The 15139-nt window shown below is 40.5% G+C and overlaps 1 protein-coding gene across 6 annotated transcripts in view; it reads right to left on the bottom strand.

Annotated features, from left to right (window-relative positions):
- Positions 1–1278: 1278 nt before the first annotated feature.
- The window catches only part of LOC110502168 (FERM, ARHGEF and pleckstrin domain-containing protein 1), a 148048-nt gene continuing 134187 nt past the window's right edge, over positions 1279–15139 (bottom strand). For 2 of the 6 annotated variants that reach the window (XM_036959362.2, XM_090216277.1), the window contains 8 exons: positions 11849–11917; positions 11320–11409; positions 10132–10214; positions 8250–8362; positions 7667–7833; positions 5204–5311; positions 3097–3248; positions 1279–2992 (listed from right to left, as the gene is read on the bottom strand). In XM_036959362.2, the coding sequence (XP_036815257.2) occupies positions 2911–2992; positions 3097–3248; positions 5204–5311; positions 7667–7833; positions 8250–8362; positions 10132–10214; positions 11320–11409; positions 11849–11917 (864 nt within the window). In that variant the 3' untranslated portion in view covers positions 1279–2910. Of the gene's footprint in view, positions 2993–3096; positions 3249–5203; positions 5312–6786; positions 6933–7666; positions 7834–8249; positions 8363–10131; positions 10215–11319; positions 11410–11469; positions 11630–11848; positions 11918–15139 lie in introns of those variants that run through there. The other 4 variants (XR_016490682.1, XM_036959364.2, XM_090216279.1 and 1 more) reach the window with 4 other exon arrangements.

Below are 15139 nucleotides of genomic sequence, written 5' to 3'. Positions count from 1 at the left end.
GATCTACTGACACAGTCCCCCGTCCCCCGTCCCCGTCCCCATCCCCCCCGAAACAAACAATATTTGGTTAGCAGTGAATTGCTGTTGGATGTGTACAACACAGTCCTCGTCAAGAACTGTACATATTTGTTTTGTAGATCCCAGGCTGAGTATTTCCCAGCCCAGTTTATATTAGACAGGCAGTACATTTCTTTTCCTCTACAACCCAATACTGTAAGTATCCCATATACCTTGTATTACATTGCAGTGAATTGAGTTTGTGGAGTAAGGACTCACCAGCACTCCGTATTAAAACTGTTGCCTAGCACAAGAGGCCCATTTAAGTTTAGCTGATTCTATTAAGTCGTTCTGATAACATATATATATATATATATATATATATATTTGTATTTTATTGAAAGTGTATTTCTTTAAATATAGCCTACACGACACCTTTCAAAATCCCAATGTGTAAACTTTCAAAAGAAATTATGTAATAAATAATACAATATTAAATCAAATATGTCAAATTATCCATTTATTTTTTTCAAAGGTGGTTGCAATGCTGTGAAAAACAGTTGTACTGCACTAGAGTGCTAACAAAAATCGATATTCCCCAAGTTTAGCATGTTTTGGAAGGGGGACTCTTATTTAAAATATATTTATATTGAATCGTGGTGCCAGCATATTATCCTGCTGCTAGGAGAACGGTAATCCATGACGTAATCTGCGTGCTCCGTTCTGGAAACAGCGGCGGCACCATTCTGTACTCCTCCACACTTCATTCATGTACAAAGACCTGCCCACTTTACTTTCTATATGAGCACGCTATGAATGTATGCTACTGTAATTATTTTTTACAATTATATTTATGGGTAAAAAAAAAAAAAAACGTGGAAAGAAGATACCATGCACGGTCTTTATGTTCCATAGGGGAACGAATTGTTCAATGAATTGAATATTTAAGCGTTAAACGTGTAGAATTCAAATGTAGTTAAGTTCACATCATTTCAAAATTCGACATTTTAAGAGGAAATGGCAATAACCAAGTTCGTTTTTAGGCCTATGTCGATTTCTCCTTTTATCAGATGGAAATCATGAGTGCAATAACTTCGGGGGCAGTAGGCAATGTGACGAGCACAACGGAACAGGCTTTATGTTATTGATCAATGATACCGCCTATGGGTCATACAAGAAACAACATTTTAATAATATTGTAGAGCGCATTGAAGTGAAAGTGGTCCAAAACATTGAAAGTTAACTATTGTGGACCATGCAAATAAAACTCACAATACAATGTTCAAATAAATGTTTATTTTATTTTATTGCTTTCATTTCTGTTGTCTGGCAGCACACCCTCAATACCCTTTGGAATGCTACACTTCATAAACCCTGTCTGTCATATGCATATATCCATTTCATTTAAATTCGTAAATGTCTCTTACATACGGGCAGCCTAGTCCAACAAGGGCAATGGTGCTTGGAACTGAAAGTTGATATTTTGGTTCACGCATATTCTTTAAAGCTTTCCATTACAGTGTCCTTCATGATACACAGATTATGATCGAGTCTCACACTATTAAGGGTGGAATATAATATTATTTAGAAAACCCTCAGCGGTATCCGCACGACAAAGATCCTCATGTAAGAGAAATATTCACTATGCTTGGCGAATAATGGCGTTAGTGGTGATGGTAACTAACCTGATCGTTTTACAAGTAGGTTTAGAGTTATGTCAATAGTACAACTACATATTTGGATATCTTTACTGATCATCCATGTTTTCACAAGGTTACTCACATTCTCCAGAGACATCTTATATTTATATATATTTATACTTTAAAAAAAGTATTTTAATGTGGCCTGTTTAACGACACATGTTAAGTCTCCTCCCCACCGACGTAATAAAAGTGCAGTGTAAAATCTAGGACAACGGTAGACCTGTTTTGACATTTGCAGTGTAAAATCTAGGACAACGGTAGACCTGTTTTGACATTTGCAGTGTAAAATCTAGGACAACGGTAGACCTGTTTTGACATTTGCAGTGTAAAATCTAGGACAACGGTAGCCCTGTTTTGACATTTGCAGTGTAAAATCTAGGACAACGGTAGACCTGTTTTGACATTTGCAGTGTAAAATCTAGGACAACGGTAGACCTGTTTTGACATTTGCAGTGTAAAATCTAGGACAACGGTAGCCCTGTTTTGACATTTGCAGTGTAAAATCTAGGACAACGGTAGCCCTGTTTTGACATTTGCAGTGTAAAATCTAGGACAACGGTAGACCTGTTTTGACATTTGCAGTGTAAAATCTAGGACAACGGTAGCCCTGTTTTGACATTTGCAGTGTAAAATCTAGGACAACGGTAGCCCTGTTTTGACACTCAAGCTGTTGGATTTTCAAAGCAGCTTTTTTTGTTTCGTTTTTCATTAAATGAACAAGGAGACAAAAGACCTTGAGGATGCAGTGATATCCTAAATGAAAAACAGGTTTAAAAAACAACAACAACCGCAGAATCAGTTTCCACCATAAAACGATCCAATGACAGAATGTGAAAACAGAAGTATAGTATATGCTCCGTTAGAAAACAGTATAAAATGACGTCCTACAAAAAAAAAAGAGAGATTCAGAGCAGAGTATAAAAAAAGATGCTGAAAATGTCTGTCTCTGTTTGCAGTCTAAACCAGCGGACATGTCACCGCATCAATAAGCACCAAGATTGTGCATTGGACACTGCTCAATGGACACACGTCCCAGATCCATTGAGAAAAGGAAATCAACAGATTCCAGACAAGCGAATGTGTGGTTCCAGCTTGCTGCTTGAGGGAGTCATAGTCTGAAGAGAGGCTGTATGTGGCCAGACCCTATGGGAGGTTGTGGTGAGGAGAAGAGGCACGGGGAGACAGGGAGAGAACCCCCCTGCTCTTTGGGTCAGTACGGACGGGACTCTTTCCGGCTCAGAATGCGGTTATGGCTGGCAGAGACTGTGGCGCTGCGAATGACCTCCATCCACCTGTATGAAGAGAAAGAGACAAAGGGTTTCACATCCAGTAGACACATACAGTATACTATCTACTGTACACATTACCAAATATACAGAACTGTACTGTACTGTACCTGTCAAAGTTGTACTCGCTCTCAGATCTGAAGTAGTAGACGTGGGATTTGAAATGCAGTTTGAAGACATAGTCGTTGTGGATGTTTTCAGACTCAGTGGGGATGGTGACAGAGTAGCCCAACAGGGGGAGACTGGCCAGTGGATAGTCATCCTGGAGAGAGGATCAAACAGTCAAAAGCATTCTGAATTTCATGGAGCTGCTCACTTTCACTACGAATACACTTCACATCACTTTTATGCTTTGATGATGTACAGTATATTAAAATATGGCAATATGCCCAGTGGCTACAGGTCGTAGAACATGTGCTATGACAAAGCAACTGACTATTGCGTAACTAACACTGGTTCGTTCAGGTGGTGATCCCAATGGATTCAGGGGAGCTGTGCCTAAAGTGAGAGCAGATAATCCGGCATGGGAATGTGTACGACTCCCTTACATGGAACACGGAAATCCCACAGAGAGATGAGATATTCTGACATGCAACACGGATCTTAAAATCCCACAGAGAGATGAGATATTCTGACAAGCAACACGGATCTGAAATCCCACAGAGAGATGAGATATTCTGACATGCAACACAGATCTGAAATCCCACAGAGAGATTGGATATTCAAATCAAATCTAATCGCATTGGTCACATACACATGGTTAGCAGATGTTAATGCTAGCGAGTGTAGCGAAATGCTTGTGCTTCTAGTTCCGACCGTTCAGTAATATCTAACAAGTAATCTAACAATTTCACAACAACTACATTATACACACAAGTGTAAAGCAATGAATAAGAATATGTACATATAAATATATAAATATATGGATGAGCGATGGCCGAACGGCATAGGCAAGATAGATGGTATAGAGATGGTATAGATGTACAGTATATACATATGAGATGAGTAATGTAGGATATGTAAACATTATATAAAGTGGCATTGTTTAAAGTGACTAGTGATACATTACATAAAGATGGCAAGATGCAGTAGATGGTATAGAGAACAGTATATACATATGAGATGAGTAATGTAGGATATGTAAACATTATATAAAGTGGCATTGTTTAAAGTGACTAGTGATACATTACATAAAGATGGCAAGATGCAGTAGATGGTATAGAGAACAGTATATACATATGAGATGAGTAATGTAGGATATGTACCCATTATATAAAGTGGCATTGTTTAAAGTGACTAGTGATACATTACATAAAGATGGCAAGATGCAGTAGATGGTATAGAGTACAGTATATAAATATGAGATGAGTAATGTAGGACATGTAAACATTATATAAAGTGGCATTGTTTAAAGTGACTAGTGATACATTACATAAAGATGGCAAGATGCAGTAGATGGTATAGAGAACAGTATATACATATGAGATGAGTAATGTAGGACATGTAAACATTATATAAAGTGGCATTGTTTAAAGTGACTAGTGATACATTACATAAAGATGGCAAGATGCAGTAGATGGTATAGAGAACAGTATTTACATATGAGATGAGTAATGTAGGATATGTAAACATTATATAAAGTGGCATTGTTTAAAGTGACTAGTGATACATTACATAAAGATGGCAAGATGCAGTAGATGGTATAGAGAACAGTATATACATATGAGATGAGTAATGTAGGATATGTACCCATTATATAAAGTGGCATTGTTTAAAGTGACTAGTGATACATTACATAAAGATGGCAAGATGCAGTAGATGGTATAGAGAACAGTATATACATATGAGATGAGTAATGTAGGATATGTAAACATTATATAAAGTGGCATTGTTTAAAGTGACTAGTGATACATTTATTACATCCACTTTTTTATTATTAAAGTGGCTAGAGATTTTCTTACATGGAACACGGATCTGAAATGAGCAGGAGGGGAGGGGGTCTGCCCCAGCACACACTGCTGTACTTCGGGCCTTCACAGACTACATGGAAGGAGGAGGGGGGAATCTCCTTCCCCAGAACACATTCCTGTAGTTCTGGTCCAGTATCCACCAAGCGTCTCAGAGTAGGATGGCTGATCTAGGATCAGTTTTACCTTCATTTAGATCATAATCTATCACATTACATGGACAGGACGGACGTGATGAGATGGTGCTCACCTCGTGGGTTTTGTAGAAGAACAGGCTGAAGTTGGTGAAGACCACCCAGAGTTTCTGCCAGCCGTTGCTGTTCTTGAACTTCCTCAGCAGGTTTCCTGACAGCTGATTCTACAGTAGAACAACGATTTACAATCCGTGAACTTCATTTGTGTGAAAAGGACATATTATGACAAAAATCAAAACAAATAGAGGCAATATCAACAAACATTTATTTATATTTTTTTAAATGTTTTTTTATTTAACCTTTATTTAACTATATGAATATATAAGGAATAGTTCATGCATATGTGCTGTACTGTCAGCTCTGTAAATAAACCCACTGTGATTAAGCCTGGGGCATTGGTTTATCTGATGTAAGTACAGCTATAAACAGTCAGCCTCCAGCCACAGGTTAAAGTCATTGAACCTCTAAGGTCACAGTGAACAACAGCCATCTAGTGGAGATAAAAAGCATGTACTGCCATCTAGTGGTGATAAAAAACATGTACTGCCATCTAGTGGTGATAAAAAGCATGTACTGCCATCTAGTGGTGATAAAAAAGCATGTACTGCTATCTAGTGGTGATAAAAAAGCATGTACTGCCATCTAGTGGTGATAAAAAGCATTTACTGTAAACTGAGCCATCGTTGAATACTGAACAAAAATCAAAACGCAACATGTAAAGTGCTGGTCCCATGTTTCATGAGCTGAAATAAGATACCAGAAATTTCCCAAACACACAAAAATGTTATTTCTCTCAAATGTTGTGCATAAATTTGTTTACATCCCTGTTAGTGAGCATTTCTCCTTTGTCAAGGTTATCCATCCACCTGACAGGTGCGACATATCAAGCTGACTAAAAAAATATGATCATTACACAGGTGCACCTTGTACTGGGGACAAAATGTACAGATTTGTCACACAACACAATGCCACATATGTCTCAAGTTTTGAGGGAGTGTGCAATTTGCATGCTGACTGCAGGAATGTCCACGAGAGCTGTTGCCAGAAAATGTAATGTTAATTTCTCTACCATAAGCCACTTCCGATGCCATTTTAGAGAATTTGACAGGAGGATTATTTCTGTCTGTAATAAAGCCCTTTTGTGGGGAAAAATTAATTCTGATTGGCTGGGCCTGGGTCCCCATTGGTTGGGACTATGCCATCCTAGGCCCCTGCTTAGTCACGTGAAATCCATAGATTATGGCGTAATTAATTTATTTCCATTGACTGATTTCTTTTCATGAACTGTAACTCTGTAAAATCCTTGAAATTGTTGCATGTTGCGTTTATATTTTTTGGTCAGTGTATATATGCCATTTAGCAGATTTACAGTCATGCATGCATACATCTTTATAGGTAGGTGGCCCTGGGAATCTAATCCACAATCTCCAAACTCTACCAACTAAGTCATACAGGACCACCATTGCAAGCTACCACTAATTTCTCTTAGATAATTTGTACGTTTTTACAGATGAAAAGTTTTACACAAAAGAATGACACTTTTCACCAACGACCTCAAAGAAGATAAGATGATAGTACGCAAGGACAGTACTTCTACAATCCGATGAGGAGGTCTCTCCTCTCTCCCTGGATCCTTTACCTCTAGACTCCGGCAGGAATCACTAAAGGAGAGGCTGTGAACTCGATACCAGCAAATAAGAGACAGAGGCACTGGGCCCTGGCCACTGCTGGGCCCCGAGGGCCCCGCGAGGGAGGCCTCTGAGTCACTGACTGGACTAGGCTCCTCTAGCACGGAGGACAGGCAGACGGACACACAGAAGAGAGCGAGAGAGAGAGAGAGAAAAGAGAGAGAGAGAGGGAGGGAAGGACAGAGACACAAAGACTGAGTGTAAACACACACATACACAAGAGGAGCTAACGGTGAGTCCACGGCTGTGAAGAAGGGAAGAAAGGAGCGCACAACCACCCTGGAAAGAGTTCACAATAGAGATAAGATGAGGAAACCACCCTGGAAAGAGTTCGCAATAGAGATAAGATGAGGAAACCACCCTGGAAAGAGTTCGCAATAGAGATAAGATGAGGAAACCACCCTGGAAAGAGTTAATAGAGGGCTGATTTGAGAACAGTGTCCTTTGCAGTTCACCCACCTCCTGTTATTGTCTGCTCTGCTCTCAGCTCAGTATTCAACAGAGAAAACAAAAGAGCTTGTAGAAGCTGCTTCAGCTGCACTCAGAGCTGCTGTTTAAATCTACGACAAACGACAGTACTACTTCCCCTTCCTGGTGAGATCCAAAGGGGCATACGTAGCAGTTGACAGAAGTGAGAGTACGAATAGCGTAGAGACAAATCACTGAGGTAATATAATGTCCAAATAACACCATAAGGTGCTATGACAGAGAGGGAGTTGCTAAGGAGGACACTGTTCCCAGGTGAGGAAACACACTCAGATATAGATAGACAGACAGAGAGACAGGGGAAGCCAGAGCAGGACAGGTTAGGGCTGGTTCTGGTTTTGGTACCTCCACAGCTACGCTAAAGTCCACCATGGACACGCTGGTGTTCCTGTGCCAGCACACGTGCACCGTGGTGTTACCACGGTGAGGGGCCTGCCTCTCCAGGGAGGTGCGCGACGCCATCAGGTCGTCCTCAGACTCCGCCTCTGCACAGGAGTCCTCTGTTAGGGATTCTGGGAAATTCAGGAAGCGGTTACTTCCAAGATACACACTATAACAACCTGGGAAGTTGGATCCTACTGTAAAATCAGACGAGATCAACAGTAGCACAGTACTTCACAGTGGCTATGTTTGTGAGTACAGACATGTAGACAGGCTGGATAAAAAAATAGGAACATCCTTCAAATCAATGATTTATAAACCATACATTTGGAGCACTGTATTTTAGCTATTGAAGCTCTATGCAGATTTAAAGGTTGGCCCATTCTGGCCCTGAAGTTTCTAGAAGAGGATGAACTGTCTGTGCAAAGAGGACCAGTAAAAGAGGGAGAATTCAGCAATAACTCGTGGGGTTGGATGATTTTCGGATACACTATTAGTGTTCCTATACAGTGTGCCCAATGCCCAAGCTCTAGTGTAGCCAACTTACTGTTATCTGTCAGACTGCTGGCCAGCCGGTCAGACGGAGGACCGTTGATGCTCTCCGCCAGGATAATGGCCATATTAATGTCCTCCATCCACTTCTCCATCTCTGACAGTGAACTGGAGGGGGAGAGAAAAAGAGGGAGGGAGAGAGAGAGAGAGGGGCATGAGAGAGAGAGAGAGAGAAAGAGAGAGAGGGGCATGAGAGAGAGAGAGAGAGAAAGAGAGAGAGCGAAAGAGAGAGAGAGAGAGAGAGAGCGAGAGAGAGAGCGAAAGAGAGAAAAGGAAAGGAGAGAGAGCAGAGAGGATAGAGAGGAGAGAGGAAGAGGAGAGAGAGAGAGAGAAAGAGAGAGGGAGAGAGAGAGAAAGAGAGAAAAGAAAAGGAGAGAGGAGAGAGAGCGAAAGAGATATAAACCCAACAGTTTATACTACTGTAAAAACAACAGCGTATACTACTGTAAAAACACAACAGCTTATACTACTGTATAAACTCAATAGCGTATACTACTGTAAAAACACCATAGCTTATATTACTGTATAAACACAACAGCTTATACTACTGTAAAAACACAACAGCTTATATTACTGTATAAACTCAACAGCTTAAAGTCCTGTAAAAACACAACTTAAACTACGGTGTAAACTCAAGAGTGTATACTACTGTAAAAACACAACAGCGTATACTACTGTAAAAACACAACAGCGTATACTCTTGTAAAAACACAAGAGCTTATACTACTGTAAAACACAACAGCTTATACTACTGTACAAACACAACAGCTTAAAGTCCTGTAAAAACACAAAAGCTTAAACTACTGTATAAACTCAAGAGCGTATACTACTGTAAAAACACAACAGCTTATACTACTGTAAAAACCCAACAGCTTATACTACTGTATAAAAACAACAGCTTATACTACTGTAAAAACCCAACAGTTTATACTACTGTATAAAAACAGCTTATAGAACTGTAAAAACACAAAAGCTTATACACTGTATAAACTCAAGAGCGTATACTACTGTATAAACTCAAGAGCGTATACTACTGTAAAAACACAACAACTTATACTACTGTAAAACACAACAGCTTATATTACTGTAAAAACCGAACAGCTTATACTACTGTAAAAACCCAACAATTTATAGTCCTGTTTAAGCACAACAGCTTATACTACTGTAAAACACAACAGCTTATACTACTGTAAAAACCCAACAGCTTATACTACTGTAAAAACCCAGCAGCTTATAGTCCTGTATAAGCACAACAGCTTATACTACTGTAAAAACACAACAGCTTATACTACTGTAAAAACACAACAGCTTATACTATTGTATACACTCAATAGCGTATACTACTGTAAAAACACAACAGCGTATACTACTGTAAAAACACAACAGCTTATACTACTGTAAAATACAACAGCTTATACTACTGTAAAAAAAACAACAGCTTATACTACTGTAAAAACCCAGCAGCTTATAGTCCTGTATAAGCACAGCAGCTTATACTACTGTATAAACTCAACAGCTTATACTACTGTAAAAACACAACAGCTTATACTACTGTAAAAACACAATAGCTTATACTCCTGTAAAAACACAACAGCTTATACTACTGTAAAAACCCAACAGACAAACATAAAAATATATATATTTTTTTTAACCAGCCTGATAAATATGTCATGCCGTTATTTTTATGACTAAGTGAGCCGTAAAAATAATGAATGTGTCTTTGTGATTATATAAAGGCCTCATTGTTGACTGATGGGACTCTCCTGCCGATTCACCGACCACGTTATTGTGAACATCTTCATTCCAGAACCTGAAGGTCTACTGGCGAGTGTTTGAAGACTATTCCAGAGACGAGCTGGATCGAACCATAGCCTCACCTTGCTGCTACCACTACTGACTGGCGCTGCCCAACCAGGGTGAAGGCGTGAGGCACACCCCACTCATCCTCGCTCTCCCGGATCTGGGAACATAACAGGCACAGTTAACACATGAGGCACGAGAGGGTACATCTGCCTTTGGGAAAGAAGGACTGAGTGTGTGAGAGAGGGAGAGAACGATGGTAGGGAAGTTAAAGACAGAGAGACAGATGGAGGGAGTTAAAGACAGAGACAGATGGAGGGAGTTAAAGACAGAGAGACAGATGGAGGGAGTTAAAGACAGAGAGACAGATGGAGGGAGTTAAAGACAGAGAGACAGATGGAGGGAGTTAAAGACAGAGAGACAGATGGAGGGAGTTAAAGACAGAGACAGATGGAGGGAGTTAAAGACAGAGAGACAGATGGAGGGAGTTAAATACAGAGACAGAGACAGATGGAGGGAGTTAAAGACAGAGAGACAGATGGAGGGAGTTAAAGACAGAGAGACAGATGGAGGGAGTTAAAGACAGACAGATGGAGGGAGTTAAAGTGGCACAGCAGTTCATTCACAGTAAATCATTAATATTGTGAAAGCTCCTGTACTCTACCGTATTCTACTCTACTGTACTGTATTCTACTCTACTGTATTGTACTGTATTCTACTCTACTGCACTGTACTGCATTCTACTGTACTCTACTCTGCTCTACTCTACTGTATTCTACTCTACTCTACTGTACTGTACTGTACTCTACCGTACTGTACTCTACTGTACTCTACTGTGCTCTACTGTATTCTACTCTACTGCACTGTACTCTACTGTACTCACTGTACTGTACTCTACTGTACTCACAGTACTATACTGTACTGTATTCTACTGTTCTCACTGTACTGTACTCTACTCTGCTGTGCTCTGCTCTACTCTACTGTACTCTGCTGTGCTCTGCTCTACTCTACTCTACTGTACTCTACTGTATTCTACTGTACTCACTGTACTCTAGTCTACTGTACTGTATTCTACTGTACTCTAGTCTACTGTACTCTAGTCTACTGTACTCTAGTCTACTGTACTCTAGTCTACTGTACTCTAGTCTACTGTACTCTAGTCTACTGTACTCTAGTCTACTGTACTCTACTGTGCTCTACTCTACTGTGCTCCAAGGCAGGGCACAAGGCTGGGAGGGTAAGAGAGGGGAACAAAAGAGACGTACTGTCATGCCATAGAGAGGGAGCTGCCCGTGCACTTTGAACTGGTTCGTTGCCGTCATCCCTCGACTCGTATACAACAGGACATCATTGAACTATCACCATAGAGCAAGAAAACAGAGACTTCAATCATTGACTGGTCATTAATAGTTCTATCACCCGTATTAACGTCACACAAAAATAACATTGATTGAATGTTTGTGGCTCAGTAAATACATTAGCTCTGTCAGGGATACACCTGTTCCAACTGGATTACATTCAATCTGTTTCTTACATGAATCGTGATTCAGATGAGTCTTGGTCTCATGAGATGCCCTACAATAACAAAGAGGGACTCTGGCTGAAAGAACAGTAAACAGCTGTGTGGAAAGATAAGGATGCCGTCGTCTTTGAGGCATTATGGACAAAGCCATTCATACTGGGGAGGTTAAAATACAGAGCTCTACTTGCCATGACTGTATGTTGTGAGACCACTGAATAATCTGTTTAATAACTCATTCAAGATGACAATCTCAGATAAATCTCAGACATTACCAGGAAAAACATTCGTTGCTGGAGACCTTTTCCAGACAGCTTACTGAGACAGCCTAGCCTTAGGAACTCCTGGAAAAAACACAATCACAACATCCTGAGTCAAACACAACATCCTGAGTCAATCACAACATCCCAAATCAAATCACAACATCCTGAGTCAATCACAACATCCCAAGTCAATCACAACATCCCAAGTCAATCACAACATCCCAAGTCAAACACAACATCGCAAGTCAATCACAACATCCTGAGTCAATCACAACATCCTGAGTCAATCACAACATCCCAAGTCAATCACAACATCCTGAGTCAATCACAACATCCCAAGTCAATCACAACATCCCAAGTCAATCACAACATCCCAAGTCAAACACAACATCCCAAGTCAATCACAACATCCCGAGTCAATCACAACATCCCGAGTCAATCACAACATCCCAAGTCAATCACAACATCCCAAGTCAATCACAACATCCCAAATCAAACACAACATCCCAAGTCAATCACAACATCCCAAGTCAATCACAACATCCCAAGTCAACCACAACATCCCAAGTCAATCACAACATCCCGAGTCAATCACAACATCCCGAGTCAATCACAACATCCCAAGTCAATCACAACATCCCAAGTCAATCACAACATCCCATGTCAATCACAACATCCTACATCAATCACAACATCCCAAGTCAATCACATCCCAAGTCAATCACAACATCCCATGTCAATCACAACATCCTACATCAATCACAACATCCCAAGTCAATCACAACATCCCAAGTCAATCACAACATCCTACATCAATCACAAACACCCAAGTCAATCACAACATCCCAAGTCAAACACAACATCCCAAGTAAATCACAACATCCCAAATCAAACACAACATCGCAAGTCAATCACAACATCCCAAATCAAACACAACATCGCAAGTCAATCACAACATCGCAAGTCAATCCCAACATAGCAAGTCAAACCCAACATCGCAAGTCAATCACAACATCCCGAGTCAATCCCAACATCCCAAGTCAATCCCAACATCGCAAGTCAATCCCAACATCGCAAGTCAATCACAACATCCCGAGTCAATCACAACATCGCAAGTCAATCACAACATCCCAAATCAAACACAACATTCCAAGTCAATCACAACATCCCAAATCAAACACAACATCCCAAGTCAATCACAACATTCCAAGTCAAGCACAACATTCCAAGTCAATCACAACATCCCAAATCAAACACAACATCCCAAGTCAATCACAACATTCCAAGTCAAGCACAACATCCAAAGTCAATCACAACATCCCAAGTCAATCACAACATTCCAAGTCAATCACAACATCCCAAGTCAATCACAACATCCCGAGTCAATCACAACATCGCAAGTCAATCACAACATCCCAAATCAAACACAACATTCCAAGTCAAACACAACATTCCAAGTCAATCACAACATCCCAAGTCAAACACAACATCCCAAGTCAATCACAACATCCCATGTCAATCACAACATCCTACATCAATCACAACATCCCAAGTCAATCACATCCCAAGTCAATCACAACATCCCATGTCAATCACAACATCCTACATCAATCACAACATCCCAAGTCAATCACAACATCCCAAGTCAATCACAACATCCTACATCAATCACAAACACCCAAGTCAATCACAACATCCCAAGTCAAACACAACATCCCAAGTAAATCACAACATCCCAAATCAAACACAACATCGCAAGTCAATCACAACATCCCAAATCAAACACAACATCGCAAGTCAATCACAACATCGCAAGTCAATCCCAACATAGCAAGTCAAACCCAACATCGCAAGTCAATCACAACATCCCGAGTCAATCCCAACATCCCAAGTCAATCCCAACATCGCAAGTCAATCCCAACATCGCAAGTCAATCACAACATCCCGAGTCAATCACAACATCGCAAGTCAATCACAACATCCCAAATCAAACACAACATTCCAAGTCAATCACAACATCCCAAATCAAACACAACATCCCAAGTCAATCACAACATTCCAAGTCAAGCACAACATTCCAAGTCAATCACAACATCCCAAATCAAACACAACATCCCAAGTCAATCACAACATTCCAAGTCAAGCACAACATCCAAAGTCAATCACAACATCCCAAGTCAATCACAACATTCCAAGTCAATCACAACATCCCAAGTCAATCACAACATCCCGAGTCAAACACAACATCCCAAGTCAATCACAACATTCCAAGTCAATCACAACATCCCAAGTCAATCACAACATCCCGAGTCAATCACAACATCCCGAGTCAATCACAACATCGCAAGTCAATCACAACATCCCAAATCAAACACAACATTCCAAGTCAAACACAACATTCCAAGTCAATCACAACATCCCAAGTCAAACACAACATCCCAAGTCAAACACAACATCCCAAGTCAATCACAACATCCCAAGTCAATCACAACATCCCAAGTCAATCACAACATCCCGAGTCAATCACAACATCCCGAGTCAAACACAACATCCCAAGTCAATCACAACATCCCAAGTCAAACACAACATCCCAAGTCAATCACAACATCCCGAGTCAATCACAACATCGCAAGTCAATCACAACATCCCAAATCAAACACAACATCGCAAGTCAATCCCAACATCGCAAGTCAATCACAACATCGCAAGTCAATCACAACATCCCGAGTCAATCCCAACATCCCAAGTCAATCCCAACATCCCAAGTCAATCCCAACATCACAAGTCAATCCCAACATCACAAGTCAATCCCAACATCGCAAGTCAATCACAACATCCCGAGTCAATCACAACATCGCAAGTCAATCACAACATCCCAAATCAAACACAACATTCCAAGTCAATCACAACATCCCAAATCAAACACAACATTCCAAGTCAAACACAACATTCCAAGTCAATCACAACATCCCAAGTCAAACACAACATCCTGAGTCAAACACAACATCCCGAGTCAATCACAACATCCCAAGTCAAACACAACATCCCAAGTCAAACACAACATCCCAAGTCAATCACAACATCCCAAGTCAATCACAACATCCCAAGTCAATCACAACATCCCAAATCAAACACAACATCCTGAGTCAATCACAACATCCCAAGTCAATCACAACATCCCAAGTCAATCACAACATCCCAAGTCAAACACAACATCCCAAGTCAATCACAACATCCCAAATCAAACACAACATCCTGAGTCAATCACAACATCCCAAGTCAATCACAACATCCCAAGTCAAT

Source organism: Oncorhynchus mykiss, chromosome 22 (assembly GCF_057628025.1).
Source record: "Oncorhynchus mykiss isolate SJ-2025 chromosome 22, ASM5762802v1, whole genome shotgun sequence".
Taxonomy (NCBI): Eukaryota; Metazoa; Chordata; class Actinopteri; order Salmoniformes; family Salmonidae; genus Oncorhynchus; species Oncorhynchus mykiss.
This window is presented reverse-complemented; position numbering and strand designations above follow the sequence as displayed.